The sequence below is a fragment of the Amia ocellicauda genome, chromosome 1 (assembly GCF_036373705.1).
Source record: "Amia ocellicauda isolate fAmiCal2 chromosome 1, fAmiCal2.hap1, whole genome shotgun sequence".
Lineage (NCBI taxonomy): Eukaryota > Metazoa > Chordata > Actinopteri > Amiiformes > Amiidae > Amia > Amia ocellicauda.
Window position 1 is genome coordinate 28878679 of NC_089850.1, and position 20280 is coordinate 28898958.

Genomic DNA, 20280 nt, shown 5'->3' on the forward strand with positions numbered 1-20280 from the left:
CACTTTATAAAAGGTTATGGGATTAAAAGGATCTGTGTGACTCAGTTTGATTCTCTCATTCTGTCAGTTACTTTGACTGTGGCTTAGGACCTGGGTACCTTTCAGAGAGGGGCATTTCTGTGGTGATGCACACATACCGTTCACTGAAACACACACAGTAGAAGCAGAATGAGTAATGGTGTTTTGACATTTTATGTTAAGTATTCGTGATTAATTGCTTGTGTATAATATTACTCAAGCATTGAAGTTAGTTTGTATTGCAGCCTGTAGCACTTGTGCTTCAACTCTGGAAGACTGTCGCAGTAACTCAGCTAAAGATCACATATCCACGTCACCCTTACAGCTTTTGAGAATCCTGTCCAATCCTCAGGAAGCACTAACACAAGCAGCTTTGCAATGGACTATGTAAGAGTCTTCCTGAGGTTTTCTCAGTACTAGTGTTGGGAATGGGGCGGGTATAGGAATTGCTCTTACTTTTTCAAGTTGCTTCCATTATGTTTTTTTTCATTTACCTGCATAGTCTAGCCCAAAGGCAACATGAAACAGACAATGTATGCGAGTCAAATGAATGTAACAGAAGGCATCTTCAGGGAACTTTACCCAGATTGCTGAAGTAAAAACTAAGCTGTATACATGGGTACCCATGCAAGTCACTTTGGAGGAGAGACTAAATAAATAAATAAATAAATAAAATTAATAATTTATAGCAGAAACAACAATAACTTTAAGGATATGAAGCTTTGCCATAATTAAATAAAACATCTGATCTTGGTTAGAAATTGTGCAGTATGAGCATCATGTTGATATGTCGGAAACCCACAGGGTTGAAGTGTGAATGTGCTGTTTATGTGGGCAGGATAAGGTTCACACTGAGATGTCCAATAACTAATACCAAGTTGCCGTCCATCAGCAAAACCTAGGCTACTAATCTTTGATTCCCTGTTAAACAGAGGGGGTGGAGAGACAAGTTAAAGCAGACAGACAGAGCTGTCATGAATGGTTTGTTTTGTTTGTTAATGTTTGTCAAGGCCTGATGTTCCTCACTGTAAAGTAGAGATGGCTGGGAGGGGTTTGCACCAAGTGTCAAGATCTATAAATTATGGGAAGTTTCTCAAAAGAATAAGAAAATAAAAAGAAGACTGTAGTACTCCTTGTGCAGTATTATACCAGGAATATCCAAGTCATCCACCTGGACACCATACAGCTCACCCAGATAGTGATTAATTTGTTTAAATGATTAAGTGAGATGGAGAGCTATTATGGACTTTGATCCCAATGATGTAGTGGCCTTCCCGGGCTGGGTTTGAACCCTGTTTCAGTACCCACTGATTGCTTTAGTTAACTGTTTGACTGAGTGCAAGGTCTTGAATTCACACAATTACAACCTAGCTGTATTGTGGCCCGTTAGGTCCGGGGCAGTAGGCTACATGTACATGACTTGACACTGAATTCCAATAAGGAGATCTATTAATCAAAGCGCTTTAATAATATCATCCCTAACAAGATGAAAAGGTCCTCCTTTATGCTTCCCTGCCCATCTCTGCAAAACATGATATTCTTAGTTTTCTATCTTGTGGTGTCAAGTTGCATTATTTTCCAGCCCCAGTAGTAATGCTAATCTAGTCAGTCAGAGGTATTGAAAGTCAGTTGAAAAACTGCATGCAGCTGACTCATACTCCTCATGTTGATGCATAGAAGATTGGCTAGAAAAAGAAGCTATACGCTGCTTAACAGCTTTAATATAACCTAGTCATCTTTCTTATAGGATATCATTATTATCTTTGAAGTCATGAAATAATGTAATTGTCCCTACAGTTTGAAGGTAGCACTATCTTCTATGGTTGGAAATTGATAGGCATCCTTTTTTTCTAACTTCTTTCAATTTGAAAATATTACTTCATTTTTCCCCGATAACAGTCTTAAGACAATCATTGCTTTAATGTATTGTCTAAGTCATCATTGGTTGTAGATTTTGATTATTCTTTCATACCAAGGAAGCTTGGGTAAAAAAAAATACCCCCTCATTGTGTCAAAACAATCTTTACTGAGCAGGAGCTGAGTGTAGGAGTTAAGCCAAGCTGGGATCTGCTTGCTTCAGCAGTGAAATTGTTTAAATTGGGAATTTCAGATTTGGATGAATGATGCAATATGTGTTATATTTACTGTAGAACAGAATCTGACATTGATGTAGCGACCCATCAAAAAACAAACAAATATTAATGACTTTATATGCTGTATGTGTGTTTAAGCCTTATGACCTAAACAAAACAAAATGTGAAAACCATGCACATTGATAGAGAACTCTCATATAATGTAAATGTATCATACTGGCATGGACAGTAAAATGTACATATATACGTTTAATTTAAAATATTTATTTTAAACAAAATCATCAAGTCAGATCACACATGCTCATCATAGGGCTTCAGCTACAAATTACATTTCGCCAGTTAGGGGCAAGGTGAGCGGAGATCAAATAAGAAATTGCAGCTACGTCTCAATTTGAGTACTGATGTGAATTAACATAGAATTGATCATCTTGTTTTCTGAGCATCGCTCAATACCGTTTGATCAATTCTCCATGTATGCCTTAGTGCCATGTGCGCACACTTTGAGAGGACACCAGTATCATCTCTCAATTCCATTAGTCAACCTTCAAAGCCAAAGATTTTCTGACTAATATAATTTGCTTTGTGTACTTTCATGTTTTACATATGACTTTAACATAAGGACTTTTAAAAGTGATACACGGAAGGAGGAGGGCTGGAGGTGTGCGTGCGTGCGTGCGTGCGTGCGTGCGTGCGTGTGTGTGTGTGTGTGTGTTGGGGGGGTTACTCGACTGTGCTTGCTCCAGTACAGAAAAGAGCTGTTTAGGCATCATAATTCAATCTTTAGTCACGTTCTTTATTTGTGCATCAGGACTCTGTGTGTTAATTAGGAGAGAAGAGCTTCAGGGGCACAGGATCTTGCAAGACTTAGATATGGGCAACTCGGCACCAGTGTGGTTGTGTAGATAGAGCAATGAACCCCCCTCACTCCCCAGGCCAGAGTTTAAGCAGCTTTATTCTTTATTGACGGTATTCATCTGATCCTCACCTCTACAGTCCAAGGCTGCGATATCTCTTTGGGTACCCAGCTCAACCAGTTCTCGCTCAGGGTTTGCTTAAACCCTCACTGTCTTACTGTCTGCTCCTCTGAAAGTACCTGTAAAGTCCTGCCACCACATTTCTCTTACAGACTGTCTTAACTCTTGGTTGGAATGGTCCCATACCAGATTATAATTCATTTAAATTCTCTAGAGAATCTCTCCTCCCTCCCTCACTATGACACCAAATAATATCTATGGCAATGTGAACTAATACATTAAGACAACCTACTTTTGCTACTACCCCTTTTCCATTCCAAGTGGGTTTACATCTTGGAAAAATATGGGTGAGTCCTCTGGCATTCCTGTTGTAGCAGCGATGTTTTCACAAATCCCTAATCTCCAATACATTTCTCTGTTTGTACCCAATTTGCAAATAGTGTTTGATATTTAATGTTAATTCACCAACTTTGTTGAACTGAAGACGTTAGGCGAATCATTTTTTTCCCCTCTGTGAATCCACAGCACACAGCACAGCTAAATTGTTCCCCGAAGGTTGGCCTACGAATAATAACCTACCTTCAGTGAATGTGATTTAAGCTGGTTTATATTATGATAAAACTAACATGGTTCATAATTTCTGTCTTTCACTAATAGCCATATTCATTAACCATGGTAGTTTACAACACCATATCAGTTTGTTACAGTATTCAATTTTGAAATCATTTTAGTTCCCCCTATGATTTAATCCTTTAATCGATTACAATGGTGCCATATTTTGGATCTGTATCTTCAGCTGAGTAAATACTCCCACACTTCCACGAGTGTGCTGAAAATCTAAAGGAGTGCATCCAGGTCCTGAAGGGCAACGACAAGGACAAATAAAATGGGGTAGATTGAATTATATATAAAAAAACAACAACAAACCAACCAGTACATATGCATATTACACTTATATTATTATAGTTTACAAACAGAAGAACAATCCCAGTTTGCAGAAAATACTTCATCCATCTTTTTCAAGAATTCCAGCCATGGACAGGAAATAAACATCTGTATGACACGTTCCACCTTTTGTTGTACAACCGTTTCTTAAAAAACAGTAGGTGGCAGCACTATGAACAAGCTGAATAAGATTTGGAAAAACAAATACGCCCCTACAATAGATGATAATTTGAGCAATCATTTCTGAGTAAAGTAAACCTTACTTCATGACAAAAAAACGAAAACTGGATGGAACGTATATAAATGTGCTACAAATAGAAAATTGTTTCATTTTGGGGATCCTTGCAAAATCAATTGATTATCATTGCCTTAGCTACTGGTCTTTCTATTTTGTCTATCTTCAAAAAAAGAGGCGCACAGGGGAGCTGGAGAAGTTATAAAATCAGCTGTGCTTGTTAAATATACCTCTTCAGAGAAAATTCACATAATCTATTTGGATATAAAGTGTTACAGCTGTCATTCAAATAGTGTTGACTATAGTTGATGTCAACATGACAATTAATAATGAACTATATATTTTGATTTGTCTTTTGTGGATAATCAGACCTAATCGTACATGGCATAGTGGTTGTTCTCTGTTTATGGCTATTAACTTTTAATTTTAAAAATGTAATTGTGCACACTGGCACTTTTTCTCTATTGTTTTCAGTGTCAGAATCTCTGCCAGACTGTGTGATCATTTTCTATATCGGCACAATAATCAAAGCAGCAGGAATGATAGCACTTTCATTTTAGCCAAGTACAAAAATGACTTTCATACAAGTATCTATTGTAATAAGTATTTCATTCACATTGAAATATGTTACAGTTTCAGTGGACCAGTATGATTTAATTTTAGGTTGTACCCTATTTTTAGGTATGTAAATATCTGTCATGTTTTATTATACATTTGTGTACTCAAAACTGAATCTGGTTGTCAGAGATACCCCAGTATTACTCCCTCTTGTACCCTACAAAATTACTGTTTTTAATCATCATTAAGCATTAGCAACACACATCCCCATACTTCCATGATATACAATCGTTTGTTATACCTAGGCAAGCAATGGTTATGACCAGTGTGAAATTTGTTATTTCCAGGAGTCTCCAATCATCTCCAAGTTTTTTACAGCCAGTGGTGAATTATAAACATCCATATTCACACATTCACAGTGATCACGTTCCTATGGATTAATTAACCCCAAAGCGCTTTTATACCCGCTGCTTTTCAAGTGTTGTTCAAGTGCTTCTCTCCTGATTCTGGGATTGATTTGTGGGACCTCATTGCGCTGCACTTCGCAAGGACAGTGTCATCTTAAGCAATACTCTTCAGTACTATCCCTTCATGATTTTGCTTCAATCTGCTCTGTTGTATCTGGCTTTACTGTTGAGCATTTACATGAGGAATCCAGGTTGATACAAATATTCCAGTGGTTTGAAGTTGTTTCATAATTATCATTATGCTGATCTTCTTGTGATCTTATGTCAAGAACACTTTTTAGACACGAGTTGTGATATGAATTTGACGTAAATTAGGTTTTGTGTCCCCTTTTCACCTTTCTTTACTCTACAAATCGGCGCTGTATGAATAATCTTCAATCATTGGATTCCAGCAAGCATGTTCATATTTACTCTAGTCCAGTTATTTTTTTCTTTCTTATATAAATGTAGAAGGTCATAGGTTTTCGGAAGTGGGCTGTGCTTTAGCTTCTGCAGACGTCAGTGTTTTCATGCAAATCCAAAGCCGATCCTCCGAGTCAAGTGAACTCCATAAACACTGCGCCTCGAGTAGGAGTATTCCCAATTTGCCTCTAGGCTGGATTATAAATGATCATGTCTGTGAATAAAAAAGCATATGAATCACCAATACAATTTCTGGGCTTTCTCTCACCTTGTACTGTATTTGAGTTTAGCTGATCAGGATGTAGCTTATTATGGTGATTTTATGAGTAATAAATACTCCTTATACCACTCAGTGATCAACTTTCACTTATGTCCATTATCTCTGCATTTTGATCTCCAGTTTACATGGATGTGCTCAGTCACTGCTGGAAATGTGCCACACAGTAATTGGGTTTTGCCTCTGCCTTTCTGTTTATTTATGTATTTTCTGTTTCTGTCTAAAAATCTGGATACAGAATAAAAAAGAAATGCATTCTTCACACTTGTATCTCTTGTATCACATTTGTATTTTTGCCCCCCAAACCTGCCTCAAGGTTACTCATAATGGATTTTAATATAATTGAGGTACATCCAGGAGAACAACACCTAAAATGTGTTAAATAAATTATGGCATCCTATTAAAACCTATGTTATGCATTCCCGCATGCATAGCCAGAATTTAGCAACCGGAGAATGTAACACTATGAGATAAGAAGTGTCTGATGATCTGTATTCTGGGTAAATAGTTGCTTACAGTAGCAGCCAGACTCCATGGATCTGTATGTAAGCCAGGTGCTTTGCAAGTCGCTTTTGCGTATCAGCAAAGTATCCACTTCATATTTTGACAGCTAGTTTTACAGATTTTATGCTGCTAATTGCACTTGTGTGTCTCCTGTGGGTGCTTTTTGTGATGTCAATCACCCAGAGGAGAAAATAAGTTCTTATTGTGTATTAACATCCTAATTGGCCTCTTGACACCACAGACTTTGTGCAGAAGACCTCTGAGGCTCTTAACAGTGCTTTATCTCCTAAAGATGTTTTGCTTTGAAGTTTCAACTCCCACAGTAAGAGGTTTTCCATCATGATGCACTCTGTTGATTTTTTTTTTTGGTCTGGTTGTTTCAGAATGTTTGAAAGAGGGGAAAACACAGCCAACTGGTATTCAATGGACTTGCTGAAACATGCTGTCACTGCATATGAAGACAATTAGAGACTGACGTAGACTGAGAAAAAAGTAAAGTGACTGTTCAAAGCATAGACCGCGTTGCTGGCGTCACACCGCTTAAAACAATTTTACGTAAAACCATTTCTTAAATCGAAACACAAAATAACAAGCGTGCTGAATGCTGTCACTTCACATGAGCTTTCTCCATCGGTGTGACAAAGTAATCGAAGCAATCACATTCCCCTAATTGGTATGCTGTCCAAAGTAGTTATTCATCATGAACTAATAGTGCTATCCATTTTACCACACTTGTCATTTTTTGTTTTTTTGTTTAGTTTTTTTGTCAGATATACTAAATACCTATAATCTAAGCGATTAAGTCCACTTTTCCAGATAATGTGAGACAATACTAAACTCTATTAATCTGATAAGATTAGCAGTGTCAGGTTATTACTTGTGTGCTACTTTGGATTCCCACTGTATGTATGTATGTATGTATGTATGTATGTAAAACAATGATCAAATTAATATAATTTTAATATAAGGAGATTAATGTTATTTTCTCAAAGATGAAAGAATGTGGCTGGGTTATTTGCTGATCTGTGATTTAATTCATACCAAAAGTCTTTGAAATTCTCTGATATTATTGACAGAGGTCACACAGCAAGCTTCTTCTCTGTTGCAAGGTTTATGGAAAATTAGAAAGCTCTTTGTTTCCCTGCGATTATCACTGGTTTTATGCAATCTGGCGTTTGTTAGGAATGTCTATTAATACAAGGTTTATAAATTCATGCTGCAAGCAAAGAGCAGAAAAGGCACCAGTAGGCTGTCATTCTCTCCCGTTCATGTGTGATACACCAACCGCTTCTCACAATTGATTTGTGATGGCTTCAAAACTACAAAAAGACAAGAAAGTTAATTATCAGGATTATGGTTTGCAGGAGAAGAATGTTCTTAATTAAAAATTAACAGGACTTTTATTCCACCCGTCTGTACAGTCTGTACAGTTTTAGCTGCATCAAACAGCTGTTAATAACTTTGATTTCTGGAAAGGAGAAACCAATCTGGTAGTGCTATCAGCAGGAGGGGTTTAAGCTGCAAAAGAGGAACAGCAGTACAGTATAAAATTCAGCAGTTAAAGAAGTAGGACTAATCTTCCGAGGTGTGTGATCACATGTACTGTGGAGGAGTGCCTTGCAAAATATGCATTGAGTCTTTTATCGCTGTTTCTGGTTTTCATATTAAAAACTGGTAGACGTGTTTTTAAGTCTTTTCTCTAACATTGCACTGACCCACATCCTTCACTCCTTTAAAAGACCTCCTCCTTGCTAGAGCGATTGTTTGCAGTAGCTGATAGGACAGTAGCTTAACTTGCGAACTAATTTGTGGAAGTCTGTCAGTCTGGATTAATTGACACAGTGGGGTATAGGCACAGAACATTATCAGTGGTTAGTCATCAGTTAGAGGGAAGCTCATGGAAAATATGAAAAGCTCGTTGACAGGACAGTTTGCTTCCAATCGAGTAAAGTTCATGGTCTTTTTCTGATTCTTTGAAGGAAAATGGGGGCATTATTAAATCGGAGCCAAGTTGTTTCTGAACTGCAAAGTTGATTACAGTGGTTTTATGTTCTGCATATTTTTAAATCTTGTTAAATCAAATGTCACCTACACCTTTAAATATCTAGTTTTTTCATTCTGTACCCTGTGTAGTTTTTCTTTTTCCTTTTCATTCTTTCTTGTTCTGTTTCTTCTGTCCTGAAGTGTTGTCTGGTTGTGCCTTTTGTGATCTGCATTACTGTATGATGACCATATTAATGTATGATGTTTTGCAAAGCAGTGGCTGTATTTCTGTCTTCTTCCAGGCGATCCACTCCGTGGACTGGCATCATGAAGGAAAGCAGTTTCTCTGCAGCCACTCAGACGGCACTTTAACCATATGGAATGTAAAATCCCCTGCCAAGCCTGCACAGATAATCACGCCACATGGTAAGAGCAGAAGCAAACCACCCCACGTCCTGTTTTGTGGGGCTGTTGGACTCGCAGTGCCACAGCCTCGTACCCACATGCTCACTTTGCTGGTTTTGGCCATAAGGCAACGCTGCCCTTTTGTGTTGTTTTCTTTCCTGTTTGATTCAATCACATCTAGGCTGATTCAGTCATAAGAAAACAACGTATTTTTCCATTCAGCAAGAATTGACACAATATTACATGGGCATACATGACATTGTGTGGGTTTGTATGTGTGTGCATGGTTTTACATTATGGAAAATGTATTACATTTACATTTGGCCAGCTTGAAATGTAAAGGTAAAGCCAGAGTGAAAAGGGGACCATGGTGGCCTAAATCATAATTATTCAAAAATAAAGCTGTTATAATTGTTTATTGTAATTGTAATTTAGCACACACCTTTATTCCTTTTAAACAAGTTCAAAGAGAGATTGGTGAGTGTTCAAAATAAACCATTAAATCTGTATAAACTGCCCAGGAACAGACATTATATATATATATATATATATATATATATATATATATATATATATATATATATATATATATATATATATATATATATATATATATATATAATATTTTAATCTAGAGTAGATTTGTATACATTATCAACCTGGAATTAGTAACCTGGACAATATTATTATTTCTGAATCACAAAAGGATTAATCTTTTGGGAATCAAAATGTGCAAAAGGCAAAAATAAACAAATGTGGAAGAAATATTGTTCACACAATTATGGGGCTCCCGAAATACTTTTGTTAACCTGCATTGGTATTTGAAGGTCATTGTTTGGATCTGAAACATCCTCATTTTGACCAGTGGGGATACCTTTTTCAGATCCAAATCTTGACCTTTTGATGATACATTGGGCTAAATAAAGCATTTTTTGCTGTTTAGCAGAATAGCAATATTAAAGAGAACTATATATGTTGATCTCTGAAAGATGTTTAATGAATGTGTACAAAGTTTGTTTTTCTTTATATCAATATGTCTATCTGATTAATTACTGGAAAGGGAAAGAAAGGGCACTATATTTACAAATGTGCCATGACTGAGGGTGACATGTTCTGTTCCTGAAAATAATCTAATATTTTGGAACAAGTTAAATTGTCCAAGACCGGCTGTGAAGATGTGCTCTGACAGTGATGCAGACAGGTTTTGTGACATTAATTGTCCATTGTCTGAGGCTAAGAAAGTTTTTGGGGTGTTGAACAAAAAAAAATGGTTGTCAGGGTAACCAAGAGTAGTCCTAAAATATCAATATGTGACATAAACAAGAATTTCATGGTGACATTTAACCTTGTGTGAAAGCAGGATTTCATTTTTTTACCTCCTTCAAAATAAATGTGTGCAATTACTGAACATAAACCACTTTGGAGTTGACAGTTCTTTTAGTCTTATAGTTGTGTTAGTGATTTTCTGTGTTGTGAGAATATCTTCAATCCTGTCAAGACCAGCTTTTAGTAAATTGCCGCTTTCTGGAAACTTTGGTTTCATTTTAGTTGTTGTTTTCTAATTATTTCCCCAAACGTAACCTTCAGTATGTGGACATGACATGACATTTTCCAAAAAAATAGTGTATTTGGAAAAATGAATTTTTTGAATGTAGGTTTTTTTTTTTAAAACACACTTTCCTCTGTTTAACCAACAAGCCAGTTAAACTTCCACAGATACGATTTGCAAAGCTTAGGGAACTTGTACAAACGCCTTAGTAGACTATAAATTAAGATCAGTTTTCACATGGGCAGTAATCTATGAGAATACATTTTTCCAAAAAGTTTATTTACACGGCATGGTTTGTCCTCCCATCCAATTTGTATCCTGCCTGTATTCACTGGGTTTGGCCCCAGTTCACTGCCACGGTTCTACAATATGGATGGATGGATGGATATCTATCTGTCAACTGTTTACATCTTTGAATGTTCTGTATCCCAAGCCTTAGTAAAACCTCAGCTTCATTCAGTTGCTTCATAGAATAAAGAATGAAGAAGATTTGGGTATGTTTTGACATTTCATTAATAACTTAAAAAAGAACCAAGTCTAAAAATAAATGTAACCCACCAGTAAGATTAAAGGCCGTTTGCACACTGGATTTGATCATGCATCCAATTATTATGTACGTGGCAAGTGAAAAAGATGAGTATGTGCATTCAGCGATGTTGTGTCAATTTGTTCGATTTGATCTGATTTTATGTGCGTTAAAAATCGCATTGGCCAATGAAATATTACTAGGAAGACACATGATTTGATGCAATTCTTTGGTGTCCTTACAAATGACATATCCAGTGTGCAACAGCCTTAGATGTGACTTTGGTTGTCATGGTTTACTTTTAATGAGGTAACCTATTAAAATAAATACATATGTCAATCCTAAAGTGCTCTATGGAGTTAAACAGGTTTTTGGGGGGTTTGAAAATAATGATAAAAATATGCAGCATACAGAAAATATTAAATTAGTTGCAGAGGATTTAATGGATATGTTTTTCATAAAGTCTTAATATCCTGTTTATCATTTACAGGACAGCCTTCGGGGGTGAGTGTGTGGTTAAAAAAATAAAAGTGTAATGTTGGCAGGTAGGGGGTGTGCTGTCTTTGTACTGTGTGGTGGTGTGTCTTTTGGAGACTAATGGCCTAAGAAATCAGATGGGTGACCTTTTTGTTCCCTTTTCTTTAATCGTTCTTAAGTAGACCACATTCCTGACAACAAAGTCAAGTCCAAAGGATAATCAAAGACTGAAGCATTAGTGTTGAACCTTTTTAAGAAGTGTCTGCATTCATAAAGGTTACTGAAACTTTACAGTGACATTTTCAAAGGTGGGAACATTGATCTCACTCCACTGGAAGCCATATATATTTCTCCTGGCAGATTGTTTTGCATTTTTTGAGGGTTGTGTGACTATGAAAAGGAAATCCTTTTTGATTCTTAGACACAATTTTGCAGCATTACAATCTTTCTTTTTTATTAGTCACTAACTAATACTGTTTAAAATTTCTGATAACCAAATGTTTGTTTTACTGAACTTGGTCTACACTTAATACTGAATTGCCATTAATTGTTAATTCCCATATTTAACCTTGCTAGGATTTTAATTTAATTTAATTTTAATTTTATTGGAGAGCAGTTGATGTAGTGGTTTTGTTCAGAATCTTCTCATTAAGCCTTTCTGTATGTAGGTTTAATTGTGGTGTGAGAGGTATATGCATGTGGCAAATAACACAGACAAAATTATATTTATTTCCTGCTGTGTAGAAAGATATAGGAACAGCCACACAAATCACATGTTTAATATAAACAAGTTAACATATTTACACTGGCTTATAAATACAATTTCATTGTGTTAAAGCATATGTAAAGCAAGTGTATGATTTATAAACCCTTTTTCCCCGTTCTTATTTGTTATTAATATGCTATCTGACAGAGAAATTGAGAAAACAGGAATGCAAGCACAGACTCCAGTTTATAACATAATTCCTCAGTTTGTGTTAAATGTCTTATTGTTCCCTATCACACAATCTTCTATAAACATGATAGGCACCTATCTTTGTATATATAATCTTTCACTCAAACCCTAATAGTGTAAACTAAACAAACATTACACCAAGCTGATTATAACTTGGGTTAATTTCCAAAAACTATTATAATTTATTTAAAATGGTATGATAGTAAAAAATCATAGATGTATAAATCATAATATTATTATTATTAATAATAATAATAATAATAATAATAATATAATAATAATAGCAACATCTTTGTACTTTCATTAAGACAAAAGAGAAAGCTATACATTTCTGTTGGGGGTGCTGAATAAAGAATACCTTGTTTTAGAGTTAAATAAACAAAACCATATAATCAAATACATATTTTCATAACATGTAGCATTTAAAATTATTGCCTATTATTTATAACATAAAGATTGGTCTTTAGGGTTTACATTCGAGAACACAACCTGTGCCTGTATATTGCAGGCCACCATGGGAGCTTTTCCTCGTTCTGTTCAGCTTTTGTTTTTCTCCACTTCATTCCTGACTTGAAGCATTGCTTTGCTTTTATGCTCTGTTTTCTTCTGATTTCAGTTGTTTTTTGTGATGGGCCAGGTTAAAGGTCAACTGAGACCTCCAGATATTCAATTTTGGACCTGGGCTGCATTCCCATCTTTGGCCTTCACACATAAATGGCTAATATTATCCACAAACACTGATGGCAGACAAGGATGACCCATAACAGTGTCTCCTTTCATTCACACAGACTTGATAGCATTTATAAAACAAACATTGAACTATTGTATAAGCTTGTTGTTTTCTTTTAGGGTTTTGTTGTCAAAAGCATGCCCATTAATCTGTATTATGGGTTGTGTAATATCCTGAAGTTAAAAGTCTCTCTCTCTCTCTCCGGGGAATATAAAATAGCTGCATAGATAGTAACAACTGCAATATCAGGGGGAAACCGCTGAATTGGCCTATTTGAAAACTGTTCAAATTGTTCTATTTCAGGAAAGCAGCCGAAGGATGGAAAAAAGCCAGAACCCTGCAAACCTATCCTGAAAGTTGAATACAAAACGACCAGAGCTGGGTAAGGGCTTCTTTTCGCTATAAGGTCAAGATGATATTAGTTTTTTATCCTCAGGGATTTTTTTAAATGTACCTTCTCCTTTGTACGTACTTTAAAATGTAAATTGAAGGACTTCTTTTCAAGTTTAACTCCAGAGAACAAAGGATGTAGACCCTTCCAGAAAGTACTCTAATTGCAATGACTTTGGTTTACAACAGGTGGTGTTAAGATCGAGTCCTTGTAGGAGATTATTTGCAAAGTATTGGGGCAAGTGGTTAAGGTGAACGCTTACAGCTCTGCTATCAGTGTTGACACTGCTGCTGCGAGAGGGAAATGGAAAAGGTCTACACTTCACAGAACCCCTAGTGCTAGAAAGCAATTGATGGTGGCAGTTGCTAATGTCAGACATCTCTTAAAAAATGAAGAAAAAAGATACAAATGTAACACTTATGTAACACTGTGAGTAGATCAGTACGCTGTAGGTTTTTCAACTCAAATTGATGCAATTGTATCAACAGTTCAGTTAAATGTATTGTAAAAAATGTAATTTCATTTCTTAGTCCAGATATAAATTGTGAACCCATTGAAATGGCCCCAGTTATATTTAAAGTCCCTAAGGTTGTCCCCAAATACATAAAAACATACTGTCCTATAGCACTTTATCTTCCAAAATACTATTCTTGTTGTACCTTTTGTTTATTTTTAAAATATTTTTCCTCTGATGCCTCGCAACAAGTCTTTCTTGACTTCAATGTCATTTCTGTCAGCCTTGCTGACCATCTCTCTCTCTCTCTCTCTCTCTCTCTCTCTCTCTCTCTCTCTCTCTTCAGAGATCCATTCATGATTCTATCAGGGGGTCTGTCATATGACACAGTGGGAAGAAGACCATGTTTAACAGTAATGCATGGAAAGAGCACCGCTGTACTAGAAATGGATTATCCTATCGTTGATTTTCTAACCCTCTGTGAAACGCCATATCCAAATGGTAAGTAATTAAACTTGCCCGATTTCCTTCAGTTACCAGCTGAAACTAGACTTCTGCTGACATTTGACCTAATCACATTAACTTGTTGATATTTTTTGCCATATGGTTAATCAGTATTAATTCAGTCAAGATCCTTTTCAGAAGCAGACATATACAAATCATGACACTCTATTAAAAATATCTATGTAAAACTCTCCATTGTAAATTTGTATTTAGTTTAATTTTACAATTTGTACTTAAAGGTCAACTGAACAGAATGTCTTGAAGATTCAATTAAAAAAAACATTGTTTCCTTATTAGTTTTAAAGTTATGGAGCATTTGTTTGCTATACTGTGTTCTGTAGCTCTACTTTTAATGATTATTAAATTAAAGACATGCCTCTTTAACTGTTCGATTGACCTTTAATGGTTGGAAAAAATGGCTGAGGCATTTTTAAGAATTTCCTTATAAAACAGCTTATCTAACATCATGATAAAATATACTTATGAGGCTGTCTTTATAAATCAGCTTCTCTGATCGATTGGATCCATGTCTTAATCTCTTGATATACTCGTGTCTTCCTGGCCACTTAACTGCACTAAAGAAAAATCAGTAAATCAAACCATTTCACTTTATAGTTTTGAAAGTTAAATAACGATGGATTTTGAAACCTCACACACTAGCAAATATGCACTGCATCTGTAATTTAATTCACTACAATAAAAGAAAGCAACACAATTTCCACCCTGTTGTATGAAGGAAATATTGATCTGGTAATAATAATAATAAGTACAGTAAATGCATAGTATAGATGGTATTGTCAATGCAGATTTGCGAGATAGTTGTAATAGAAAGGGAAATGTATGTTAACAAGAGAGAGACTAATCTCATCAATTACTTAGGGTATCAGTACCCCTCTAAAGTAGCAGTCTTTCTGTGAGAATCTCTATCAGAGAGGGCGAGAAAGCAGTCTGACCCTCCCGACCTCAGGGACTCGAAAGGGTGATCAGAGCAGGAAGCAGATCATTTATCTCAGGATTCACCACAAGAAGTGAAACATATTTCATCGTGTTGATTTAGGCCTCGACAAGAGTTGAGCTTCCTTGCTTTTTGAGACTGTTGGGAGATTTGTATGTTTCAGCTGGTCTGCTTGTCAATCCTTCTTGTGCTTCCTGGGAGTATTTTTTTTTCTGTTGCTATATTCAATGAAGTACAAATCCGTATTTTTTACAGGCAGGATTTAGGTATGTATTCTCTTGTGCCATTCATGTAGTATTGGTTTGTCAATGACCAAATTTAAAGCTTTCTCCGCTCATGGGAAATTCAACAGAAACAAGACTAGGATGAGCCTTGAGTGCAGTTGGCTTAAAGTTTCTCAACATATTTTGTATGTAAACGTGATGCATCAGAAATCTGAAGCTCACAGTGATTCATAACACAGTTCGATAATATTATAGCAAATGGTGCACAGTATCCTGTCACTTTCAAATCATATGGTTTTCAATATACGTCATCCTTTTGAATCAGAATTTGAAAAGGTAGCACTCTATTTTACCGATTTGAAAGAAGAAAAAAATACATTTGCCTGTTATAAATGCAAATCAGATGAGAGATTATGTAGGGAAGGGTGACAAAATGGTTGTTACATTATTCAATTTCAGATTCTTCTGAGGTTTCTTAACTCCAACACACCACCAGTACCTTAATAGCATTTGTCTGATTGCTTTAAATGTATTTTTAATTTTAATACTGAGTGGGATTTGTTTTATGTGCAATTATGTTTTCATGAGATTTCATAGGCCCTCACACAAAGATTATTGATGTTACTATTTTAAGTCACTTCAGCTCTTAAGTTGTGACTCTGCTAATGATGATTAGTTAAGTGATTCAGGCCCACATTCAGTAAATGAGCAAAGTAGGTCTATATATAGAAATACATGCTCCATTTCCAAATTTCAGTGACCATTATAAATGCCTTTATCTTTAAACACAATCATTATGAACTAAGTGACTGTTTGTTACTGTAAATTCAAGTTGATTTGTTTTAATTTCTATTGGTCACAATGTGTTATTGCAGGGTAGCCACCAATATGTTAAGCCTCAATGTTGTTTTGGTAACTTTATTCTGTCTCAATATTGCTCTTAAACAAAACAAAATTGTATTACTGTGCACATAGGATGATGTGAGTTTTTTGATAAACAGTTTGCTGTATTATTTGGTTTGTAACTTAAGTCAAGGGTCTATTGTTTGAAAAGTTCAGTGGACCTTGAGCTAATACCTGATGAACAATTCTGACATTTCATGTAAGACTGAAGAATTCTATAGTTGTCAGTGTTTTGCAAATGTTTTGTTTGTTTGTTTTTTAATTATAAAGGGTAATTCTTAGAGTATTGATCCTGCTCATTCAGGTGAAACATTCAATGTCACCCTGGATTAACAGCAGCTGGTCTGTGATTGGGATTTACATGGTGAAAGGTGAAGGGGGATTGGGGTTGTTGGCTCTTTAGGCTTTTGTGGCCTATTAGTTTCCTGTGCTGTGGAGCCTAACCATTTGCAATTGAAAGAGATCTGGAAGAGCATTTCTGTTATATGCATTCAGTGTTCAATTCTGTGTCTTTAAAATGGTCTCAAGTGTTCAAAATGGTCTTCCTCTGTGTTTGTGCACTTGCAATAAAATGCTCAGGTGCATGTACTTTTTTGTTCTTACAAATATTGATGATACACATTTTGTTTTTTAAGTCTTTAGCTGCTTGGGTAATTAATATTATATGTAAGGACTTTTGGAATTACAGATTTATTTTCTGCTATAAGCTTGTATTCCCATACTTAAAGATCTTCCAGGAACATTAGCCTCATAAATTGTGATCTGTGTGATGTAGACTAACAGGCACAGGATTTGCAGATACACACCCTGTTGTAGTTTGGTTTCCTAGAGTTTTTATTAAGTTAGTTTTGTCAGTAACAGAAATGTTTCTGATCTTTTGTTTTAAATAACTTAATTTTATTTGACATGACATGCATCTGTTATCGATGCTTCAGTTTACATTTTACTCAAGGAATATGTTGATAGAATGCATTTCCTTTTTTTTTTTTTTTCGCTTCACATTACAGTATAACATTTATCGATAAAGATGGTCAAGCCCGTATCATATATGTACACTAAATCTATTCAAGTATTGTTCAAACCAAAAGCAAATTACTGAAAATATTTGGAAATTATGTGGCTTAATAGAGATTGTTTGTCTGAGCAGTGTAGCCATTGTCCAAGTGAAAGACTGAAAAATCATTCCATGTACAGAGTACCATGACATTTCACAATTTATTTTATTTTGAGACATTTATAACTCTGTGCTGAACAAATGTTTATCTAATTGAAAATGTATTTTGCTAAATAATCAGTATCATTAAGGTAAACAGTGATAATATTGCTTTAGCAGCAGAAAATGGTATTAGTTCTTTGAGCACAAAAATCTACAGAATTGATTAAGGAAAAAAAACATTAAGTGAAATACCTGACAGACATTGAACGAGTTGTAGGTTTCAAACGTATTATTCTTCGGGCCTATTTTGCTGATGCATATACCAAGTATTTAGTATGTATAATATTGTTCCTTCAGCATTACTGAAACAATCTAACTTTTTAAACACACACACAAAGTCAGTGAGCATCCATTAATGTAGGGGTTCCCAAAGTGTGGCCCTCAATGATGTTTGGTGCGGCCCCCCAAAGCCAACCTTCAATCACCCCTTTTCTGAAACTTTACTATATTTTTACACTTTATGGCAATTTTCTGTTACAAATTGCACATGTAATTTGGGGGAAATAATAAAACAACAATTAAATGGTCCTTAATATAAATGTATAGGACATAAAATCAGTGGTTCATTTTCTACTGTGGCCTCCCCATCCCATGCAACCTCTGGAAATTGGCCCTCCATCACCAGACATTAGGAACCCCGTCATTAATGCAAAGAAACACACTAGTCCTCATATTGCATTAGTGAGTTGCTTACTTGTTACTGGTATCTCCTTCTTACTGAATAATATTCCACTCTTCAATATTATGATAATGCCAACTTAATGATAATTTACATACTAACAGGGACATGGCTTGAATCTCAATTTTGTATAGTATAATTATGTAACAAAGAAAGAAAGATATAACCTATTAAAAGTATAGCACACCAACATACAAATAAATATAGTATATTAGTACTGAAATCATTTTTTGTCCAACAGTTTTGTCTAAAGGATGGTCTTACAAATAAAAACTGAGTTTTAAAACTTGCTTTAAGATGATTATATCTGAAAAGTGGCCACAACTTCTAAAGTGTAAATTGTATCCAGCTACAATCCTGAGTAGGGTTGTAAACTGCAGGAACATCAAAAAATGCATTCAATTTAAGTGTTTAAATGGCCTTGAATTACTTATGCAAAGTATCTAATTAGGCAATAAAGACCAGAGCCTAATATCTACCAAAGATATCTGTTTGGAGCAGGGGGGATTAGGATGTCTGCATGCTGCATAATCAGATATTATTCGGATTATGTTATTTAGTAATTTATAACAAAATGTATATGCAATATATCTTTAATGCTCAATTGTAATATTTGTTTATTTTTTGTTTTGTTTTTACAGATTTTCAGGAACCTTATGCTGTAGTGGTCCTTCTAGAAAAGGATTTAGTAGTTATTGATCTTGCACAAAATGGGTAAGTCAATTACATAGCAGGATATTGTAACTGAATCACACCTTTATAAAACAAGCTGTGCTTCAAGGTGATGACTTCATTACATTGCAGAATACTGTTAAGTCCTACCTTTAATGGTTACACTTTACTTTTTATGTATTTAATCTTTCAAAGTAAAATAAATAAATAAAAACAATCCAGTATTCAATTATTTTCTGGTCCATGAACTAGAAGAGAAGACATTGTAATAAACTCTTCTGTTGTAAAGTATTTTCCTTCCACTTACACTCAATAATAAACAATACAATAATACAATAATAAACTTGCTGTTTGTAAATACTGTAGCAAAACAGTGTAGCAGATGAATAGTAAAACACTCAGGGGTTGACAAACATATTCCATATGCCTGTAAATTTCATGTAGCTTGTTGCTTAGTTTCCAGAGAATCTGATTTATTAATTAAGTGATAGGAACTGTCTTCATATTACTAATTTCTTACATGTTTACGAAACTTTACTCTGTCTGTGACTAAATGCATTGGACAGCAATATTACCCCATTTCACTAGGAGAAATAGTGAAACCCTTCAGAAATAAGAGGTTTATAAATGCACTGGCTAAAGTTCAATACTTTTATTATTGTTTTGCATCAACTACCCAATGGCGAAAAATAGTACATTTTCATATTATAATTGTTTCAAATGAAAGCTATTTAACAATTTATCTTGAGCACATTCATCTTTTTTTTTTCTCCACATTGCTTTTCGTTAAGTGCCAAACAGGCCAACTTGGCCCCTCCTTTAAAAGGAACTTCATTTAAAAATTGTAAAACAAATCCTTATATCAAAAATATAAAAAAACAATTAAAGGCATAAAGGCAAAAAGTCAGACTCCTTGATTTAACCTTGATTTAAGCCTGTTTCAAATTGAGAAAACCTGCCTACAGAGACCAGCACAGTTAATTGTTATTTTACTAATTAAACCTGTAGGATATTACCCTGTAGATTCGAAGTGGGGCACCTTTTTTCCCATGGTTCATTATAAAAAAGAGGGGGAAAAAAAGTGTAGTATAGCACAATTAACTGAGCAAATGAACTGCAACACTTGTGTTAATGAAGAAAAAATCCAGCAATAGGGATTTCTCATGAATATTTAATTATTTGAT

General features: G+C 35.2%; 1 protein-coding gene across 14 annotated transcripts in view; it reads left to right on the forward strand.

Annotated features, from left to right (window-relative positions):
- LOC136747737 (syntaxin-binding protein 5) overlaps positions 1–20280 on the forward strand; it is a 155830-nt gene that overhangs the window by 93922 nt on the left and 41628 nt on the right. For all 14 annotated transcript variants that reach the window (XM_066700883.1, XM_066700889.1, XM_066700963.1 and 11 more), the window contains exons 8-11: positions 8759–8882; positions 13402–13480; positions 14290–14444; positions 19066–19138. In XM_066700883.1, the coding sequence (XP_066556980.1) occupies positions 8759–8882; positions 13402–13480; positions 14290–14444; positions 19066–19138 (431 nt within the window). The remainder of the gene's footprint in view (positions 1–8758; positions 8883–13401; positions 13481–14289; positions 14445–19065; positions 19139–20280) is intronic.